The 19,783-nt window shown below is 42.0% G+C and overlaps 1 protein-coding gene across 1 annotated transcript in view; it reads right to left on the bottom strand.

Annotated features, from left to right (window-relative positions):
* Window positions 1-19,783, bottom strand: part of LOC121284946 (low-density lipoprotein receptor-related protein 1-like) — a 1,922,347-nt gene that overhangs the window by 944,548 nt on the left and 958,016 nt on the right. Inside the window, exons 13-14 of the mRNA XM_041200912.1 lie at window positions 2,794-3,013; window positions 1,689-1,887 (exon numbers count right to left, since the gene is read on the bottom strand). Coding sequence (XP_041056846.1) covers window positions 1,689-1,887; window positions 2,794-3,013 — 419 coding nt within the window. The remainder of the gene's footprint in view (window positions 1-1,688; window positions 1,888-2,793; window positions 3,014-19,783) is intronic.

Here is a 19,783-nt window from a genome sequence, read left to right as displayed (position 1 = left end):
GGTTGAAAACCAAAGCTGTAGAATTCACTTTTCCAGTGGTGTTGACTTCACACAATGAGATAGACATGTAGAGATGAGTCATCTCGTAAGTGATGGTAGAGAATTCCCAGTAGAAGCAGTGTAGATTGGGCCAGGTGTTCAGCCTGGGAAGAGTTCCTTCTCCTTGAGGCTGCCAGTCAGATGGTAAACAATAGACTGAGCTTTTCAGTTCAGCAAGTCAATATTACTGGTTCCAGAAGTCAGAGGCCCATGTCACATGACTCCCACCTCTCCACACTCTCTTTGGCAAGGGTTGTTTATCCCTCATCTGGATTCCTAACATTTTTAAATGTCCCAACCATTAAGAATTGAAAGGATGGTTGTGGGCCCTTTGTCTTATCAGATGAGCAGACTCCTGTTGACCAGCCTGGGCTATGAAATGCAGATGGCCTTTGTATAACTCACATTGAATTTGACATGTGCAGCCCACAGGGGGTTGTTAGTGGGTCCCCAGAGATAACAATGTGAAAGTTACCCCGATACTGCCAGGTAGCTTCTTTTGTTCAGGAGTCACAGACATTCATAGATTCAACCATTTGTAAAGGTACTTGTCCAGTTTTTTTAAATTTTAGGAATAGCCGTGAGGGTATCTATATATATTTTATAAAAATATACAGTGTGAGGTCTTAGTCCTCTCACAATAAACAATTGCATGGAACAGTTAGGCTAAACACATTTTAGCTATACTTTTGCCTGGGCTTTCATTGCAAGATAGTGGAGTAGTGGTAATGTCACTATACTAGTAACCTAGGGGCCCAGGCTAATGGTCTGCGGAAACAGATTCAAATCCTATTATTCAACTGCTAGAATTAAAATTTAACTGATACAATCCAGAATTTGAATCGAGCTTCAGTAATGGCGACCATGAAACTATCACTGATTGTCAAAAAGACTTACCTGGTTCACTAATGTCCTTTAGAGAAGGAAATCTGCCATCCTTATCTGGTCTGGCCTACATGTGACTCCAGATGCACAGCAATGTGGTTGATGCTTAACTGCCCTCTGAAGTGGCCTGGCAAGCCACTCAGTTCAAGGGCAACAATGACACCCACATCCCTTTGAAAGAATAAAGGAGAAAGAAGCAGAATATTCTGCCCAGTGGTTGGTCTCTTCATACTTAAAGGAGCAGGATCTGAACATGAACACCTATGGTTTATCAAGTTTTGTTTTTTTCCAAGAAAGGCACTCTCTGTATATTATGGCTTCACTATGGTGCCATTTTCGATTTGACACAATTTTTAGGAGCTCATCTGCATGAGTGCAAGGCACAGATGAAAAAGAAAAAGTGCTTGTGAGTTTGTAGAGAAAATAGCTAATATCACATATCAGACACAATGCCGTCCATTCATAAATGACAGTTCAGACACTCCTGGAAAGTGTCAAATATAACACAGCAATCCGCACAAGAGATTTCTTACTTTGTGCCTACTGTGTTATTTTGCATTTTAATAGGAATTATAAATCATGATGGACTAATGTTATTTTTATTCTTTTGTTTAGCTGTCCTGCTTAAGCTTCTCATAACAAGAAATAATTAAAAGCTAGATTTACAAAATAACATCTATCTTTTCCTTACATAATTTTTTTGTCGAGATTTGTCTAATTAAATGAAGAAATTTGCTTGTTTCAGCATTCTGCATGTACAGTACCTTGTAGCTGTTGTTGCTGCTGAGCATCATAGATTCTCAGTCCAAATAATGGTGGTCTTTCTTTTCGGAGCAGTGAAACATTCCTTGTTATCAAATCCAGTTGAAAAATGGTTCCATTTGTATATTCAGTCCAGAAAATAAATCTTCCATAATGCGACAATCCAAAGGGGTGATTCACTTCTTTGCCACCATATACTATCTGTAATATGTGTAAAAGCATAAAAATAAATATAAATAACATTCAAACTGAACAGAACTTGATAGCTAAAGAAAATAAATGATCAGCCATGAATACATTATTGTATTGCTCCAAGAATCAATCAGTAGATGAAGCTATTTCAAGTACCTTTGACAAAATCTATAGTTACTGTGCCTAATATTTTGACTGAAACTTTTATGGTCGTTCAATATTCAGGCAGAATCCAACAGTGATTATAGCATTTTCTTTTCAGTGTAACAGACTAAAGCCAGAAATTAGGGTGCGTGACTTTGGGGTGCAGTGGTGGGGGAGGCAGAAGGGGTGGGAGGAGAGTGAGGGATGGGGGGCTGTTGGGTGAAGTGTTCAGTCTGTGTGCTTGAATAATGAGGGCCTGAGGCACCTCTGGTATTTGTCCATGGGCATAATTTCCTGCAGGAAGTGAGCTGAAAGGAATAGGGGACAGCTTGTGAGTGAAGTCCCTTTGAAGATTAGGCCTCATTCACAGTTACAACCACCCTCAAGTATGTGAGGAAAGGCAGGCGGGGCAATTGAAGTGGCGGAAGTGGATGAGGACATCAGTGACAGGGAGGGGGGCCAATCAGTGATTGGGGCTGGAGTAGCAGATATTAGGGCATGGAGGTCACTGAATTTCCAGGCCATAATGTTTGTATTTAACTAACCTCTTTCCTGTTCATTTGGCTTAGCTTGTGTAGAACCCCATAAAAAATAACAAATACATCACTGAGTTCCAATTACTATTGCTTGTTTCATTTTGGGGGCCAGAGGTGGAATTTATTTTTGAATTTATTTTCACTTTGTTGTAAAATCCTTTTACTCTTGAGTCTTAGTGTCATGAATTACATAATTATTTGCCATGGTACAGGAAAATAACCAGGGCACACTCACCATTCTATCTGTGCCATTTAAAAAAATTCTTTCAACGTGATCATAGTATGCATCACACCAATATAGTATTCCACTGGTGTAGTCTAGGGTTAAACCATTAGGCCATAACATCATTGTTGTCACAAAGAGCTGTCGATTGGAACCATCCATCCAAGCTTTCTCAATTCTTCCTGTCATGTTGTCTATCTCTTCCTCTTCCCAATCTGTCCAGTACATCCAGCTGCATACAATGCAGTAACACGTTATTTTTTTTTTTGCCAGTGATAAATTATATTGATATAATCTTTATAGTGTGATATCTGAAATCTTCAACAATCTGTTTTTTTTTCCCACATTACCCAAAAGGGATAGAGTTATTATAAACAGAGTATATGATATACAGCAATGGTTATAGAAACATACATAGAACTTTTACATTATCTGCAATTCTAAAATATGCAAGACACAACAGCATGCCAAATCTAACATCATATACAGAAAGGACACAAGTACAATGTAATAGTCCTTCAAAGTGTATTCCTGAATTAAAGAAAAAATTACTTGACTACACACTTTCAGGTTTGTTCTTCCTTCGTTAGCCACCATCTAAAACTTGCTAAAGATAAGTAAAAGTAGTTGAGTACAATTAACAAACATATATTTTCACTTCAATTTACTAAACTTTTCAATTAAGCAAATGAAACCATTGGCTATTAAAAGAGCTATCCTGAATATTCTATTTCTTTCACCATCAGTCTTCACGTTAGAAATCCGACAATTAAAATACCCTAATTTAACTTTAACAACTATTTCCTGTGTGGTTTTTTTTGTCAGCTCTGTGAAATACATATTTTCTTTACACTTAAATAGCTAGTGATGTTGACTGGATTAGAGGATTTATTGTCCCAGGCATCACAAGCAAGCTGAATTGATGCTAAAACTTGCTGAAGCATGCTACGTAAACTCAGCTTGAAATTTTCACCCCTGGGATTAGTATCTCCTCTATGCTGCCTCTGGCAAGACATCATAGTTCTCTCCTTGCTTGCATCATGTGTGTGAATCAGCTATTGGCTCCTTTGGGACAGTAAAGGGGCTGGCAGCATTGACAGCAGTACCTTTGCATCCCTTTGGGAACCACTTCCCTGCTGTTGGTACCGCACAATAAATTTACCACCATGTACCATTATTCAATGTTTCTGCTTCAGACCAGTGTTTCAGGAGTAAATATATAAAGACTGTGGGTTGAAACTTAGGGATACTTTGCGCGGCACAATCAGTCATTAGTACTAATTATATTCTAATTAAAAAAAAACAAAAAAAAAACTTTTAACAGTAATTGTTTGCTTTTGGTCATTTTAAAAATTTTTTATTCTCAACTCCTATGGGCAATGAATTCCCTGATGTTGGTTCCACAAGTGGCCATTATTCATACATGAAGATCGAAAGGGATTGTGGGTGAAACAATTTAACCACAGGGTATATCGTAGCTAACCCTGTTTCTACCCTGACTTGATGTCCACATTTTCACCGGGGCTCACGAAATCTGGCTGACCCTCAGCGAGTAGGCCAATTGTGGTGCCCTGCTCATACTGGACTTGCCTAACTCTGCACAGATCAGGGATCAAAATTATGGCCTTCCTGCTTTGGTTGGCTCAGTTACGCCCTGCGTATACTTACTGCATCAGCAAAGGTGAGTGTGAAGTTCTGTCATTGATAGTTTCACACAACACAATAACAGAATTGTTACAGTGTAGATGGAGGCCATTCAGCCCATCGTGTCTGCACCGGCTCTCTGAGCATTTTAACTGAGTGCCAATCTCCTGCCTTTTCCCCATGACCCTGCACATTGTTTCTATTTAAATAATCAACCAATGCCCTCCTGAATGCCTCAATTGAACCTGCCTCCACTACACATCCAGGCAGTGCATTCCAAACCCAAATTACTCACTGTATGAAAACGTTTTTCCTCATCTCGCATTTACTTCTTTTGCAAAACACTTTAAAATTCCACCCCCTGGTTCTCGATCCGTTTACGAGAACAGTTTCTCCCTATCTACTCTGTCCAGACCCCTCATGATTATGAAAACTTCTATCAAGTCTCCTCTTAGCCTTCTCCTTTCCAAGCAAAACAGTCCCAACTTCTCCAATCTTTCCTCATAACTGAAATGTCTCACCCCTGGAACCATGTGCATAAACCTCTTCTGCATTCTCTCCAATGCAGTCACATCCTTCCTATAGTGTGGCCCCCAGAACTGTACACAATACTCCAGCTGAGGTCTAACCAGTGTCTTATATAAGTTCATCATAACTTCCCTGCTCTTGTATTCTAGGCCCCTATTAATGAAGCCTAGAATACTAGAATACTGATTTATGTACATATACACCCAGGTCTCTCTACTCCTGCACACCCTTTAGAATAGTACCCTTTATTTCGTACTGTCACTCCATGTCCTTCGTACCAAAGTGTATCACCTCACACTTCTCTGCATTGAACTATATCTGCCACCTATCTGCCCACACCACCAATGTGTCAATGTCCTTTTGAAATTCTACACTGTCCTCCTCACAGTTTACAATTCTCCTAAGTTTTGTGTTGTCCACAAACTTTGAAATTGTCCCCTGCACACCAAGATGTAGATCATTTATATATATCAAGGAAAGCAAAGGTCCCAATACCGACCCCTGGGGAACTCCACTATAAACCTTGTCGAGCCCGAAAATTACCCATTAACAATTACTCTCTGTTTCCTATCCCTCAGTCAATTTTGTATCCACATTGCTACTGTCCCTTTTATTTCATGACTGATAACATTCCTTGCAAGTCTGTTGTGTGGCACCGTATCGAACATCTTTTGGAAATCCATATACATGACATTAACAGCCTTGCCATCATCAACCATCTCTGTTGCCTCTTCAAAATAACTCCAGTAAGTTAGTTAGACATGATTTTCCTTTAACAGATCCATGCTGACTCTTTTGAATCAATCCACATTTTTTCATGTGACTATTAATTCTAACCCGAATAATTGTTTCTAGAAGTTCCCCCACAACTGAAGTTAAATTGACTGATCTGCAATTGCAGGGCATATCTTTACAATCTTTTTTGAATAAGGGTGTAATGTTTGCAATTCTCCAGTCCTCTGGCACCTCCCTCGAATTCAGGGAACATTGAAAGATTATTACCAGTCCTCAGTGATTTCCACTCTCACTTTCTTCAATATTCTTGGATGCATCTCATCTAGTCCTGATACCTTAACAACTTCAAGTACCGAAGGCTTATCTAATACCTCCTCCTTATCAATTTTAAACCCTTCTAGTGACTGAGTTTCCTCCTCTGTCACCACGGCTTGGGTAGCATCTGCCTCATAGGTAAAGACAGATGCAAAGTATTCATTTACTTATTCACTTATTATTTATTTTATAAGGGCTTTTGCATTGCAATTATGCTCTGAATTATATTTTTTAAGTGGTAGATTTCTAATATAAAGTCACCAAATCCAAAGCCTCCCAATTGCGTTGGCTTCATCAAGATCTATCCAAGACAAGACAGTGGAGTGGTTTCTCAACTCACAGATAGCTGAATCAACTCCATAAAATTCAGTCTGTGTCGTGCTGCTGCTATGTAATAATGGGTCACAATGCTATTGTTTACAAATTATTCTCATTGGCATGACTTTGGGTTTTCTTGATGACAATGTTGCAATGAAGGTTCTAGGCTTTATCAATTGCGCAAGGGTTTCATTGAAGCTTTGCTAAAGTGTATAGGATGGGATTACAGGATAACCCAGGAAATCTCTCAAAACTCTCCCTGTTGGCGTGGATAGGGGTTGAATGATCTCATCATGATTTCCCTAGCTGTAAAATAGCTGGGACAAAAAGAAAAAGCACAGAATCAGGGCACACCTGGTTCTGTCCATTTTTTTAGTCCCAGTTGTGTCTTGGCCCAGGCTGAAATGGTGCATCTGGAATTGCAAAGAGGATAGTATATAGCAAGGTCTGACCATTTTGTTATATTGCACTCTCAGTTGGGGAGGTATAAATAAAGTCAGATCATAAAATGGCTGGCCTGATGTGAGTCCACATCTTTTCTTCGAAAAGCTCACCTGGAAGAAATGCTACCTCTGACAACATAAACAAAATCTGACTTGCCATTGAACTTGAACCTATCCAATGTACAGGACAAGAGAAAAATACAGGAATTCATATGTACAGATTAGTTAAGATGTTATGCGGTTCTTGGTAATTAAAGACCTCACCAATGGAAGGTAGAATGCCAAGATACATATATAATTTTTACGGTGTGGCATATGTTTAGTTTTATATATCTAATATACGTAAATCAGCCATTGGTTTCAGAGAGATTCAAATAAGCAATTGATGCAGAAGCAGCAGTTGCTCCCACTTGGGAACGATTTTCCTGTCACTCATACTATATTAATAGATGTACCATGAGACAAGATTATGCAACATATCTCATTTACATCACAGTTTTAGTTATCAGGGCAGGGGAATCATTATTAATTGAAGCTCAAGAATATTCAATGGCAGTGAATTACTCATTAAGAGTAAGAGAAAAAAAATAAATTCCATGTTATGATTTCTAGCAAATCATTTCTTACATTATAGAAACTACATTTAAATATTTTTTAAACTAGATCTACGATAAGATATTCCTGAGAAGCTTGCAGTCGCTAGCGCTATATGTTTCTCTATTCACTGATCTTAGCAATTGACGTAGGTGTAAAGTGAGGAAAACAGCTTTGCACTCACATTTGCTTTTCCACAAAAATTAACAAATTGAGGAAATGGTATGTCTATAATTTTCATGGGAACAAGTAACTGCAAACATTTATGATTGGAACCCTTCTTCATTTTACAGTAATCAGTTTTTGTTAAAAATCAACAAAAAGCAGGTATTGCTATGTCTAATATATACTGACAAGTGGAATTTGATTACTTAGCTGACATACCCATGGGACAACTGGAGAAGAAATTGATTTTATTTAGTAACTCATCCATCTTCAATTTTCTGTTCTGATGAAATGCTGAGAGAAACTTATTGCCTAATGGAGACCAAAAACAGCAATGCCAAAAAGAATTATGACATCTAATTAAAATGAATGAGGACACAAACTTTACCTTAAAATCGTTTTCATCAGTTGCAAACACAACTCTGTTTTCTGTCCTCCTGCCATTTTTTAAAGTAAACAATGCATATTTATTTGTTGATGTGCAAAGTAATTTTCTAATGGGTCTTTTGACTGAAAAGTAATTCTGCACTCCACACATCGTGGAGCCGGGCAGCCAAATACGACAAAAATCTCCAGCACGAAGCACGAAGCACGCAGCATTAGAACCACATTTGTGGGCCAACAATGCATTTGTCTCCTACAAAATGGACTCAGCTACATGGGATTAAAACAAAAAACAATTGAAAGCGCATGTTTAATTAAACTGTGCTGTTTTGGTGACTTAATAACATAAAAATTGTTTATTGATTGGAAAATTACACTTTAGTTATTCCCATCTGTGGTCATCAAGTATGTTTGCCTTGTGTCATTTGATGATTTATTTTGAGTAAAATGCACAGGCGCCAAAATGAGTCATTTTAAGAAAGACTGCTAATTGAAAGGGCATAAATTTAAAATATAATCAGTTGGTTAAAAATCTCAAACTGTGGTCATATAACTCTCAAGGGGTAGACAATATACACTACTTTCCAGACAGTGGCTTTTTCAGGAGGTCCTAATGGAAAGTGATGAATGAAGTCAAGAAGATGTTACAAAAAAAATAATAACCTTGAAAAATGCGAGATGAGCAAACAAGATTCCAGAAACTGCACATCAACTGCTTTTTAAAGCAAAAAAAAAATAAAATGACCTGAATGTAGGCGACAAGAAAAACAATTTTTATTTAAAAAAACTATGACACATCAGCTTTCAACTTGGTGAGCAAGAGCTGGCTGCTGAATGAAACTATATTGAATGTATTGCTCTCAAATGGGAAGATGTACACACGGGGAAAATTTTCCCCGTGTTAGGGAGGGAGGTGCGGGAGCGGGCGCGCCACTGATCAGCACTCCTGATTGGGGGCGCACTGCCATTTTACATGGGCGAGCCAATTAAGGCCCACCCTGCATGATATCCTCCAGAAAGCGCTATGCGCTCCCTGTGCGGGTGGGGGGCAGGGTGGAATTCCCTCAGCCAGGAATGTGTTCTTTCATACATGCACGCGAAAGAGCACACTATCACATGAGTTGGGACATGTCCATAACTTTAACTGATACCTTTATTAAAAATTTAAACACCCTCATGAAACCTCATCCTGCCCATGGATGAAGTTTCATGCTTTTTCTGAAGCCCACCAGGGCTCCCGGCCTGTCTGCCAATCTTAAGGTTGGATGGGCAGGTCCATTAATGATTTTAATTAATTTCTCAATGGCCCCAATAGGCCGCTGACAGGTCAGCAGGCTAGCAGCTGACTTGGCTGTGCCCCCACCGACCTGAAAATAGAAATGACGCAGGGTGACATTGGGAGTTCCACCCAACGTCATCCCGCGTCATTTTATGCATCAGCGAGCGAGCCCCGTCCCCACTCGCCAGCCGGAAGGTCCTGCCCATGGACTTTTACTGGTAGTAAAGTAGATTAGGGATACATCGTGAGCTTATGTTACTAAGAAAATTACATTAGTTAAATTGTTAATTTCCTCCATTAAAGGAAGTGGGCCAAAAATAAACAATGGTACAAAGAAACCTAAAGTAAGCGGAGTGAATTTAATATGAGTAAAGCAACAGAACTGATGAAAATAATAGGATGATGATAGATCCCTTATATACTCATGTAAAAGCTAAATATTTGAGACCAATTTTTTAAGCCAAAAGCCATGGGGTCAACTTTTGCATGGGTAATGTTTTTGAGGGGTTGACATAAGTACTTGATTTGGGTCGAAAAAAGGCTGATGTAATGGAGCAAAGACAAAAACCAACAATACTAAAGAATTCATATTATTTCCCTAACATTTATTTATTTTAAAACTTTAAAAAGTATATACATTTCATCAAAGATTTAAACCATAACAAACTAATTACAACACTTCATGGTGAAATACTTCAAAATCACTCTAATCACCATCTGAATCACCAAACAATTCACCCTATTAGCCTGATTGTGTGACATTATCATATGGATCTTCCTCGTCTTCATCATCATCGGCATTGGTAGTATTGGTAACTTTGACATCAACAAGTAATCAGCTTCAGTATCTTGAGCGCATTCAAAATTCAACATTGTAGAAATGACTTTTTTGACAATATTGCATCAAGTTCATTCCACACATCTATGAACCATTGACACCTGAGCGAATGTTTTTTGCCTTCCAGCATCTAATTGTTCCACATCTTTCAGATACTCCTTGAGAGGTTTATTTATACATACGTCCAAGGGCTGAACACATTTGTATGACAACAGGAATTAACTGCCATGTTGCTGTTGGTTGATCTCACATCACGGGCTACATCATCAACAAGGCGGGATTTGAACATGTCCATGGAAAGCAAACCATTTTTCTTTGCATAGTTCTCCTGGCTACAGATTCCACATTTCTTTGATCCATTTCTTACAACTGCCTTCATCCATCCAGCCTTTCTCGTGTACATGGATGACAACACCTTTATGAAATTTATCGCTGGGGAGTGTTTTTTGCTTGAATATCACCCTTGTCAATCGCCACACAAGATGGAACCACCATTTCGGGCTCGGCATGATACTGAACTCTTCTTCCGCCGTCTTCGTCTCCGGGCTCACTTCTTTGGGCAGGAGTCCTCTCCCAGTTCAACGGATCCTTTTACCCATCTTCAATATTCTCCCTCCACCTGGACCCCTCCCTCTGGATTCTTACCTTCTCTCGATCTTTTCATTGAGAACTGTCGGCGCGACATTAGTCGTCTCAATTTCTCTGCTCCTCTCACCCATTCTAACCTGTCTCTCTCTGAACTTACTGCACTCCATTCTCTCAGGTCCAACCCTGACATTGTCATCAAACCCGCTGACAAGGGTGGTGCTGTTGTTGTCTGGCGCACTGACCTCTACCACGCGGTGGCTGAGCGTCAACTCGCAGACACTTCCTCCTACCTCTCCCTGGACCATGACCCCACCACTGAACATCAAGCCATTGTTTCCAGGACTGTCACTGACCTCATCTCCTCTGGGGATCTCCCTCCCACAGCTTCCAACCTGATAGTTGCCCAACCTCGGACGGCCCGCTTCTATCTCCTACCCAAAATCCACAAACAGAACTGCCCCGGTAGACCGATCGTCTCAGCTTGCTCCTGCCCCACAGAACTCATTTCTCGTTATCTTGACTCCCTTCTCTCTCCCCTTGTCCAGTCCCTTCCCACCTACATCCGTGATTCCTCTGACACCTTACGTCACATCAACAATTTCCAGTTCCCTGGCCCCTACCGCTTCCTCTTCACCATGGACGTCCAATCCCTCTACACCTCCATCCCCCACCAGGATGGTCTGAGGGCCCTTAGCTTCTTCCTCGAACAGAGGCCCGAACAATCCCCATCCACCACTACTCTCCTCCGTCTGGCTGAACTTGTTCTCACGCTGAACAATTTCTCCTTCAACTCCTCTCACTTCCTCCAAATAAAAGGTGTGGCTATGGGTACCCGCATGGGCCCCAGCTATGCCTGTCTCTTTATGGGGTATGTGGAACATTCCTTGTTGCAGTCCTACTCCGGCCCCCTTCCACAACTCTTTCTCCGGTACATCGATGATTATTTCGGTGCTGCTTCATGCTCTCGTCAGGACTTGGAAAAATTTATTAATTTTGCTTCCAATCTCCACCCCTCCATCATTTTCACGTGGTCCATCTCTGACACTTCCCTTCCCTTCCTTGACCTCTCTGTCTCAATCTCTGGTGATAGACTGTCCACCAATATCCATTACAAACCCACCGACACCCACAGCTATCTCGACTACAGCTCCTCACACCCCACTTCCTGTAAGGACTCCATCCCATTCTCTCAGTTCCTTCGCCTCCGTCGCATCTGTTCCGATGATGCTACATTCAAAAACAGTTCCTCTGACATGTCCTCCTTCTTCCTTAACCGAGGTTTTCCACCCACGGTCGTTGACAGGGCCCTCAACCGTGTCCGGCCCATCTCCCGCGCATCCGCCCTCACTCCTTCTCCTCCCTCCCAGAAACATGATAGGGTCCCCCTTGTCCTCACTTATCACCCCACCAGCCTCCGCATTCAAAGGATCATCCTCCGCCATTTCCGCCAACTCCAGCATGATGCCACTACCAAACACATCTTCCCTTCACCCCCCTTATCGGCATTCCGTAGGGATCGCTCCCTCCGGGACACCCTGGTCCACTCCTCCATCACCCCCTACTCCTCAACCCCCTCCTATGGCACAACCCCTTGCCCACGCAAAAGATGCAACACCTGCCCCTTCACTTCCTCTCTCCTCACCGTCCAAGGACCCAAACACTCCTTTCAAGTGAAGCAGCATTTCACTTGCATTTCCCCCAACTTAGTCTACTGCATTCGTTGCTCCCAATGTGGTCTCCTCTACATTGGAGAGACCAAACGTAAACTGGGCGACCGCTTTGCAGAACACCTGCGGTCTGTCCGCAAGAATGACCCAAACCTCCCTGTCGCTTGCCATTTTAACACTCCACCCTGCTCTCTTGCCCACATGTCTGTCCTTGGCTTGCTGCATTGTTCCAGTGAAGCCCAACGCAAACTGGAGGAACAACACCTCATCTTCTGACTAGGGACTTTACAGCCTTCCGGACTGAATATTGAATTCAACAACTTTAGGTCGTGAGTCCCCTCCCCCATCCCCACCCCCTTTCTGTTTCCCCCTTCTCTTTTTTTTTTCCCAATAAATTATAAAGATTTTCCTTTTCCCACCTATTTCCATTATATAAAAAAAAACCCACTAGAGCTATACCTTGAGTGCCCTACCATCCATTCTTAATTAGCACATTCGTTTAGATAATATCACCAACTTTATCTTTAACACCTATGTGTTCTATTGTACTATTGTTGTTGACATCTTTTGATGATCTGCTTCTATCACTGCTTGTTTGTCGCTACAACCACACCAACCCCCTCCACCTCTCTGTCTCTCTATCTCTCCGCCCCCCACACACACACCTTAAACCAGCTTATATTTCAGCTCTTTCCTGGACTCGAACTCAAGTTCTGTCGAAGGGTCATGAGGACTCGAAACGTCAACTCTTTTCTTCTCCGCCGATGCTGCCAGACCTGCTGAGTTTTTCCAGGTAATTCTGTTTTTGTTATGGAACCACTGTGAACTGCTACTTCTCATGGCCAGTCATCTTTACAATAACATTTTTTTTTCATCAATCTTAGTAATGGTCTTGTTTGTTGGCATGTTAAAGTTCATTGGTGGTTCCTCCATTTTTCCAATGTAGGCCAATGGATGCATATTGTTCTATGTCAGATGACAAAATGGTGGAATTTGATGATTTTATCATTGAGTTTGGGTGGCAGACGCTGTGAATTTTTTGACGGAGTATTAAATTGAACATTTCATGGCTCTTTTGCACCAAATGGCACTGGCCTTGAATTGTAGAATACATCTTTCTTCGTTTCTCTAAGGGCATTAAGTCGGATGTCTCCGTGGGTGATAATATTACCATTTTGCCGATACTTGTTAACCACTTTTTCTGCCATTTTCTCAGTATTCCTCTGCTGGTGCATTTGATCTTCGGCATTCTTTCTAGTTTATTGGATACCTTTCTCCAGTCTCTAATTATTTTCTTGGAAACATTAAAATCTCTTGCTGATGAGCAGCAAGTCTTCTGGGCAAATGCTACAATTTTCATTTTAAATTGAGCTGCGCAATTGTTATTCTTTCTCGAAGGTCTATTGATAGACCATGTGGTACACATCAGTCTTGTTGATTGGCTGGGAGATTGCCGCTAGAATCAACAGAAGGAAAATTTAAAGGTTCCCACATGTACCTTTAAATTAATGAACCGTAGTAATTACTGGTAAGTAATTAGTAACTACAGTACAATTTGAGCCCTGAAAAACTAGTGTTGGCTTTTCCGCAAGGTATCTGAAAAGTTCTATTTCATAGGTCAAACATCATGGGGTCAACTCTTGTACAAGTCTATACAGTAAATCCCAAGGTCTATTGTGGTTTCCACCCCAGTGTATTAAAAGATGTATGTGAGGAATTATCAGGTGCATTATTTATAATTTTTCAAATCTCTCTAGATTCAGGAATTGTGTCCTTGGATTGAAAAAAAACTGCAAATGTCTGTCAATTATTTAAGAAGTCAACAGACAACTACCTGTTATTTTAACATTGATCATCGGGAAATTACCCAAATTTATCATCAGAGACAAAGGGGAAGGATGTCTTTATCTGAGGAAGAGTGTTTCTTGCTATAGAGGCAGTGCAGCGAAGGTTTACCAGACTGATTCCTGGGATGGCGGAACTTACATATGAGGAGAGATTGAGTTGGCTAGGATAATATTAGCTGGAGTTCAGAAGAATGAGGGGGGATCTCATAGAAACCTATAAAATTCTAACAGGACTAGACAGGGTAGATGCAGGAAGGATGTTCCTGATGGTGGGGGGGGGTCCAGAACCAGGGGTCATAGTCTGAGGATACGGGGTGGACCATTTAGGACTGAGATGAGGAAAAATTTCTTCACCCAGAGAGTGGTGAGCTTGTGGAATTCGTTACCACAGAAAGTAGTTGAGGCCAAAACATTGTATGTTTTCAAGAAGGAGTTATAGCTCTTGGGGTAAAAGGGATCAAAGGATACGGGGAGAAAGCGGGAGCAGGTTATTGAGTTGAATGATCAGCCATGATCATAATGAATGGCAGAACAGACTTGAAGGGCCAAATGGCCTACTCCTGGTCCTATTTTCTATGTTTCTAAGTTTCTATGTAATGATAACCCTGTAGGGTAGAGAAAGCGGGTAGCGGATTAAAAATAAAAAAAAGGGAAACCCAACTCCAATCTTCCTTCAACCCACCCACTTTCCTATTCACAGAGCCACAGAATTGTTACAGTGTAGAAGGAGGCCATTTGGCCCACTGTGTCTGCACCAGCTGTCTGAGCATTTTAACTTTGTGCCAATCTCCTGCCTTTTCCCCGTAACCCTGTACATTGTTTCTGTTTAGATAATTATCCAATTTAGATATTCATCCTCACAATGTCTCACAGCTCCCGATAGTCCCAAAGTGAAAATTCAGCCCAGAGATTGGTGATAAAGGGCTTTCTGATTGTCAGATTTGACAAATGGGATTTGCAATGGGGCCTCAGATCTTCACTATACATATATTGTTTCTTTACATCCATCCAAGTCAAAGTTGTGCATCCAAATTTGCAGAAGGCACTAAGTCAGAAGGCGAAATATGTTGTGTAGATATGAAACAAAATAAGAACAAAGGCAGGCTGATTGAGTTGCTTTGAAGATGGACTGGGAGACAGGAAGCTTCAAAGTGATGGTAGATGCATCAAGAGGGGAGCTCAATGTCTTCCCACTGACACAGGATATTCCCAACGAAGGAAAGGACAGCTCCAGGGCTGGCCAGCAACCAGAGGTGGGCAATCAACAAAAGCAGTAGCAGTCAATTAATGGCCACTTTCTGCTTCACTACCATTTTACTAGCCTCAGAATGGACCCTGCTATTTGGCGAGACTGCCAAGTAATCTATGGTGGCCTCCCAGTGGATTTCCAGGAGGGGATGGGGTGCCAACCTTAATGGCCTCTCCATGACCCCTGGAGGTTTCTCCTGGCAGCAATGACCACACTCACGACTCCAACACCGCCACTGGAGGGTTCATCACTCATCCCCCAATTGCCTGGATTACCTGGCCTTCGAGAACACCTCAGAAATGCTCTCTTCTTCATCCTGCAGCCTCAACAGTAGCCACCTCAATCAGTGGCACTTTTGAGGCTGCCAAGCTACCCACAATCTGATTGAGGTGTTTAAAATTATAAAAATATTAGATCCAGACAAGCGATTTCCTCAGGGTGGGGAATCCAGAGCAAAGCGTCATGTTCTTAAAATTAGAGCTGGACTCTTGAGTGAAATCAGGAAGCACTTTTTCACCCAAAAAAGTAGTAGAAATACAGAACTCTCCCCCCAAAAGGTTTTGAATGTTGGGTTAATTGAAATTTCAAGACAGAGATCGAGGATTTTTATTAGGGAAGAGTATCAAGGACAGAGTTCAAGGGCTGGTAAATTAAGTTGTGATATACACAGTAGCCATGATCTAACAAAATTGTGCAATGGGCTCGAGGGGCTGAATGGTCTACTCATTTTAGTTGATGGAGATAATATCGGGCAGCATTTTCCCGTTGGCAAGCGGGGGGGGGGGGGGGGCGGGGCCCGCTCGGCAATGTGTAAAATGACGCGCGGTGATGTCGGGTGTGCGTCCTGACGTCTCTGCGTGTCATTTAGATTGTCAGTTCGGCGGGCGCGCAGCCTGTTAAGGCCTGTTAAAAACTAATTAACTCAATTTAATGAGCTGCCCGTCCAAGCTTAAGGTTGGCGGGCAGGCGAAGAGCCCAGGCGGCCTTTGCATTTTTCATGAGACCTCACCCATGGGGGGGGTGTCAGGTTTCATGAACTGTTATAAAATCTAATAAAAATGTATACATTTATTCTTTGACATGTCCCAGCTCATGTGATAGTGTCACATGAGGGGACATGTTTTAAAAATTTCAAAATCCTTTTTTAAAGTTCAAGACTGAAACAAATCTCCCTGAGGCAGCTCCGTGCCGCAGGGAGATCTCTGCCCTCCTTTGCGCGCAGGAAACCACTCAAGGAATCCCCCTGAGCACAGGAAGAGCACAGCGCTTCCGGGTGTGCATCATGATGGGCGGGCCTTAATTGGCCCACCCACGTAAAATGGAGGCATGGCCCCGATCGGGGGCACCGATCGGGTTTGCGCCTGCCCCCACCCACCCCCGCACAACCCCCCTGACGGGTGGAAATTTCTGGCTATCATGTGTAACTGTGACCCTCCAGCTTTAGCTAATTTCCAATTCCATGGAGTGCTTCTGGAAATACAAATTGCAATATAAATATATCACACATTGGACAGGAAAAACTGTTTACACTCAACCGGCACTGTGAGATAGAGGCTAGAAAACTGCCTAAGGCGAGGGCCATTGGTGAACTTGGCTTGAACAGACTCAAATTAAATGTTACTCCTAAAAGTATTTATTTGCTGTCCAATTCCCTCCAACGTTTTACCATTTTCTTTTACAAAGTTGATAATCTCAGTTGATTTTCCACATCGCATGCAAGCGACAAAATGGCAGCTCATGTCATGAATTAAAAATGGTGATTTTCTTGCAATGTCAGTGTTCATGAAGGAAAACTTGCAGTTAGCAACCACGATCTTGATCAGTCATTGAGTGAGACCGCAAGACTTTGATAACATCCAAAGGCTGCAGGCAAAACGAAACAGAGCTATGTGTGGAGGTTTGGGCTGCATGCAACGAATAGTCATGAAACTTGGAGGAAGCTTTATCTGACAACTGTAATGGAAACTATCCTTCAGAGAATTAGGGACAAGCCATGGCTGCCACTTGGCTAATGTGTTGCACTGGTTTTCCCATTCCACTCAAGAGATAAATAGTTTCATTTAGGTTTTGAAGCCTTATCCTTCCCACAATGTTTCACGGACAAATAAGATCACTGCTGACATATTGCTGATCTGTATTTATTTCTTGGCATATAAGTAAATAGATTTAAAAAAGTGATAAACCTTGCCTGAGGCTGGATTTATATCTGTTATGGCATTTGCACTTATAAGAACAACATTTTGGGGATGATGTTCAAGAATTCCAGCCCTTCCGGGCACTCTGCTAAGTCCAGTATTTCCTGACAGCACAGGAAGAGCTGTAAAATTGCAAGGCTGGTACAAGTACTTTTCTTGTCACTAACATTCGATAAAATTACTCTTACTGGTAGCTCCAGCAGCATTAAGTGCCATTAAGTGCTGCGAGAAGAATGGTTGGTAAAAAGTAACTTTGAGTATACATAAGAGAAGGCCACAAGTAAAACTTGGAAACAGGCACTTCTTGTGATAGTGCTCACTGCTATATTGAGCAAAGTCATTTGGAAATAGTTTCTTTAAGGAAAACAGTTCATTTTAATAAATTCTGTAAAAGGCAGCAATTTAAGTTTCACTGATCAACATGAATATTAAAGATAGAAATTAATTAAATGGAAGCAAACAGTCTATAAAGCGAAATAGGTTGCCCCGATGTCTCAATAGGTAAATACGTAATCTACTATGGTAGTGAGGCCTACTGGGGGTAATTTTCAGCTTTGCCATTTGGTAACTGGGCAAAGTGGATCACTTTGTTGTATTAAGATAAATGCAACAAAATTTGGGTGGGTTCTATAAAGAGCAGACAAAACTGAACATGAATCCTTGGATGATTAGGCCTCATGTTTGGTCAGTGCCAAGTCAACTGATTTTTCACCCTTATTATAAGTAAAGAAAGGCTTGAACTTATATATAAATTAAAAATAGAACATGCTGGAAATACTCAGCAACTCTGGCATCTGTGGAGAGGGAAACAGAGTTAATGGCCTGGATTTTCAAAACAGGGGGAGTTGGGAAAATTCCAAGCTTAGCCACCTACTTTGGGAGAAAGTGCCTGCAAAAGCAGTATCTTCATTGCCAGGGGAGATGGAGGGCACGGCAGGTGCAGGCTGGACTCAGGCCAGCCGACCCGGGAAAAAGTTTGGAGACAGCCCCATGGGCTGCTGGCTGCTGTTTAAAAGGCCTGAATTGGTGCTGAGGGACTTCGTCCCAGTTGAAATAAAAACACAAAGGCCCACCAGCCCTCACCCTCCTCGTGCTCTAAACACTTCCCATGCCCCATCCATGCCATCTCATGTCCCCCACCTGTCTCCTATGGCCCCTCATACCACGTATGCCAAACTCTGCAAAAGCATACATAATGAGGCTTGGCTTAGAGCCCGGATATTCATTACCTTGTTGAAACAGCTATGCCCCAGGGAAAACATTGTTTGATTGGTAACTCAAGCTCTTTGATCTCTGTTGTCAATTTCACAGGGGAGGATTTTCACCTCGTTGGGCAGGCACAGCGGGTGAGTCCGGGAGTGGCTGCAAAACTGACCGCCACCCGCGATTGGGCATGGATCTCGATTTTACACTGGCTGGCCAATTAATGACCAGCCAGCTTGAATCGCATACTACAATGCTCAGCACTGCCAGGATCGGAGTGGGAGGACGGCAAGCACATAAGTCAACACATGCGCACGGGTGTGCTCACAGAGTGCTCTTTAAAGGCACAGAGCTGCCTCAGGAAGCTGAAGATTTTTAACTTCACAAATTAAGATTTTAAAATTAAGGAAAAAATGTCCCCTCATGTGGCTTAGTCAGGGACATGTTAAAAATGAATTTAAAAAGTTTTTATTGTTTTTTTAATCAATGGTTGAAACCTCACCCGCCCGTGGATGAGGTTTCGCAAAAGATGCAAAGGCCGCTTGGCCTTTTCGCTCACCCAACTGTAAGGTTGGATGTGCAGCGAAAAATTCAATTCAATTAATTGATTAAGGGCCTTAATAGGCTTCTTAATTGTCAGCGGGCGTGCTGCCAACTCCCGTGCGTGCTCCCCCACCGAACTATCGCGTGGGTGCACAATGGTGTCAGGGCACTTGCCCAACGTCATCACGTACTATTTTTCTCCCATTTGGGTCGGGCGCGCACCCGTCTGATGAGAGAAAACTCTTCCCATAATGTTTTTTACACAAGATTAAGTGATTTCAAGGGTTTGTGGAGTTTTTTTAAAATTATTAATACTTTAAAGCAGGCTTATCCAACACTCAGTCCCAGGCTGGGTGGAGGAGGGTGGAGGCTGCCTTGCCAGGCCGGGTAGGGGAGGGAGGAGGCTGCCGTGCCGGGTTGGATGGGGGAGGATGTTGTCATGCTGGGCCAGGCTGGAGGATGCTGGA

Source organism: Carcharodon carcharias, chromosome 12, assembly GCF_017639515.1.
Source record: "Carcharodon carcharias isolate sCarCar2 chromosome 12, sCarCar2.pri, whole genome shotgun sequence".
Taxonomy (NCBI): domain Eukaryota; kingdom Metazoa; phylum Chordata; class Chondrichthyes; order Lamniformes; family Lamnidae; genus Carcharodon; species Carcharodon carcharias.
The sequence above is the reverse complement of the archived record's forward strand: the minus strand, read 5'-3'. Positions and strand labels throughout refer to the sequence as shown.